The sequence below is a fragment of the Littorina saxatilis genome, linkage group LG17 (assembly GCF_037325665.1).
Source record: "Littorina saxatilis isolate snail1 linkage group LG17, US_GU_Lsax_2.0, whole genome shotgun sequence".
NCBI classification, from domain to species: domain Eukaryota; kingdom Metazoa; phylum Mollusca; class Gastropoda; order Littorinimorpha; family Littorinidae; genus Littorina; species Littorina saxatilis.
In genome coordinates this window covers 13,833,798-13,836,411 of record NC_090261.1, presented here as the reverse complement: position 1 = coordinate 13,836,411, position 2,614 = coordinate 13,833,798, and the positions used below count along the sequence as shown (strand labels likewise).

The 2,614-nt window shown below is 43.8% G+C and overlaps 1 protein-coding gene across 1 annotated transcript in view; it reads right to left on the bottom strand.

The window, feature by feature from the left end:
- LOC138953498 (proton-coupled folate transporter-like) overlaps nt 1-2,614 on the bottom strand; it is a 12,226-nt gene continuing 9,612 nt past the window's right edge. The window contains exons 7-8 of the mRNA XM_070325337.1: nt 751-907; nt 1-292 (exon numbers count right to left, since the gene is read on the bottom strand). Coding sequence (XP_070181438.1) covers nt 211-292; nt 751-907 — 239 coding nt within the window. The 3' untranslated portion in view covers nt 1-210. The remainder of the gene's footprint in view (nt 293-750; nt 908-2,614) is intronic.

The window sequence follows — 2,614 nt, the reverse complement described above, 5'->3', positions numbered from 1 at the left end:
TTTCTCTGAGGCCCACACCCTTTCCAGACTTCAAACTATCTGAGAAAGTAAAGATTGAGGTTCTAAATGGGGGCACATTTTCAGAGGTCATGAACAAAATTCCTAAAAGCGTCTCAAAAGGGAGTGTGTCTCAAATCGGGGGGTATCCAAACCGGTATCGGGGAGGGAGGTCCACTGTGCGGTACTAACTATTTTTTATTCACAAAATGTTTAATGAGTAACAGATGATTGAGAAGTGCCGTTGACGCTTTGAGCTTTCCCCTCTCGTGTCTTTCGTCTCGCAATCAGAGACCTGACAACAGATAAGGACAGATGTTCTGTCAGAGAAAACACGTGATCAACAGGGTCGGACAATTGGGGCATGTACCGAGTGCACGTGCTAACCCCCCCACACACACACACACACACACCTAACACACTCCCCCCCACACACACACACACACACACACACACACACACACAAACACGCCTCCTCTATCCCTTTTGTTTTAAGAAGAAAGTGCGCTTTGGAACAAAAAGGCTTGATGTTTACACTTTGGGATTTGGTACAGGTAAAAAAAAGTTTAATTGGAGAGTTTTAGAATAGGAATCAGAAAGACACACACAGATTTAACACTCAGACGAATAAACATGCCTTCTCCTGAAAGACAACACATATGACCCCCCCCCCCCCCCCCCCCCCACCCCCTTGTTTCCTGAGAAAAACGGGTGTCGTGTGGGGAGAGGGTGGGGGATATAGAGACCACTTACACAATACAGCACGCTCCCAAGAAGCTGATAGCAGAAAATCCTAGGAAGGGCAAGCCATGTATACGGCCCAGAGAGATCTTGTAGACATAAGGGGACAGCACTCCTGTCACAAGGGTGCTCAGCATCTCCGTCACCCCAATGCCAGCAAACAGGCAAGCTGTAGAATTGAACAAAAAAAGATCTCTGGAACTAAGTGCAATAAATACGGACAATATCTAGTGTCGTTAGCGCTCTACAACTGTCTACGATTCTTTATTAGCTTTAGATATCGAATGTCCAATGCCAGCTAACAGGCAAGTTGTGGCAATGAACAACAATAGATCTCAGGAACAAAGTGCTATGCTATAGAGACAGCATGTTGTCATTAGCGCTCTACCTCACCTGGTTACGATTCTTCATTAGCTGTAGTTATCGCATGTCCCGACCCTTTTGTGTGCTTTTGCGGAATATCTAGGCCACACAAGTTATAAGATGATAGCCTTGTTCCTTAACTCACCGTTTGCTATCCTTCACAATTATCTGAAACGAATTATCCCCGATGTCGGAACATGAATTCATATTACATAATAATCAACCCACTGTGTCCATTTATTGACACATTTTTTCATAGCGTGCTGACAAAAGGTTCAACCTTTTGACATAACCTGTGCGTTCTAGAAACACTGGGCATCTTAGACATCTTCTCAAGGCAAATGCAGATCGACGAAATGTTTAACCTTATTTATTTGTTGTCTACGCCTTTGTCTGCCGTCAAATTAGCTACACGTCATGAACAAAATCAAAACTAATCAAATAGACCTTTTTCACTTAAATTTTGGCGCATGCGCTGTGAAGTTTATTGTCAGATCTACCGGAACTAGGGGGCAAAAGGAAAAATCGACAACGAGGCTTGGTGCAAAGTCAAGTGCGGAGACGACGAGGCAAACTGTTGTGTTTGCAACTGCAAGTGCAACAGTGGAATGAAGAAAGAGAAATACGGTGGACAGAATTTGTCATTGTATGGCTTTCCGATGGGTGCAAGTGCGAAGGCGCAACAGCGAAGGACGCGATGGGTGCAAGCAATCCGACGACAGGGGTTTGTCGTGCCATTGAAAAGTCTGCTCGAGTCACTTCGTGTCTAACAATGGCACGGCTATCAGCGATGCCAACTACGTTGACTTCGTACCCACCCTTAATCTTGGATTTCCCCCTCCCCACTCTCTACCTCTCTCTCTCTCTCTCTCTCTCTCTCTCTCTCTCTCTCTCTCTCTCTCTCTCTCTCTCTCGCATCATACCGTATATACATACACGGATGTTTTTCTCTGTGTGAGTTTGTGTGTACGATACCGTGTGTACGTGTACGTGTGTGTGTGTGTGCGGTGTGTGTGTGTGTAATGAAGAGAGAGAGAGAGAGAGAGAGAGAGAGAGAGAGAGAGAGAGAGAGAGAGAGAGAGAGAGAGAGAGCGGTAATTGAATTTGGCTTTTACCGAATGAAAACTATTGTCAAAAACAGTGCATTAAGAACTAAAACCAACCAACCATAAAATAAAAAACACCCTCCATCCCTTTTAACTGTCTCTCTCTTCCGCTTTCTCGCACTTTTTCTGTCTGTCAATCCCCCCCCCCCCCTCTCTCTCTCTCCCTCTCATTTCATAAAAGAATTTGGGAGAGAAGAAAAGGTTTCAATATCCTCGGTTATACCTTGTGTTAATATTTCCATTTACAAATATATGCCATAACACTGTCTTACAATTAGTCAAAAACAAAGCCCTTTTTTTCTAAAAAGATCAAAATCCGAAAGAAACAACTGAAAATCATGCAGAGACTTTCTTCCGAAAATTACAAATCTCTGGCAAATTGAAAGGAACAACAAAATATTCCTTCA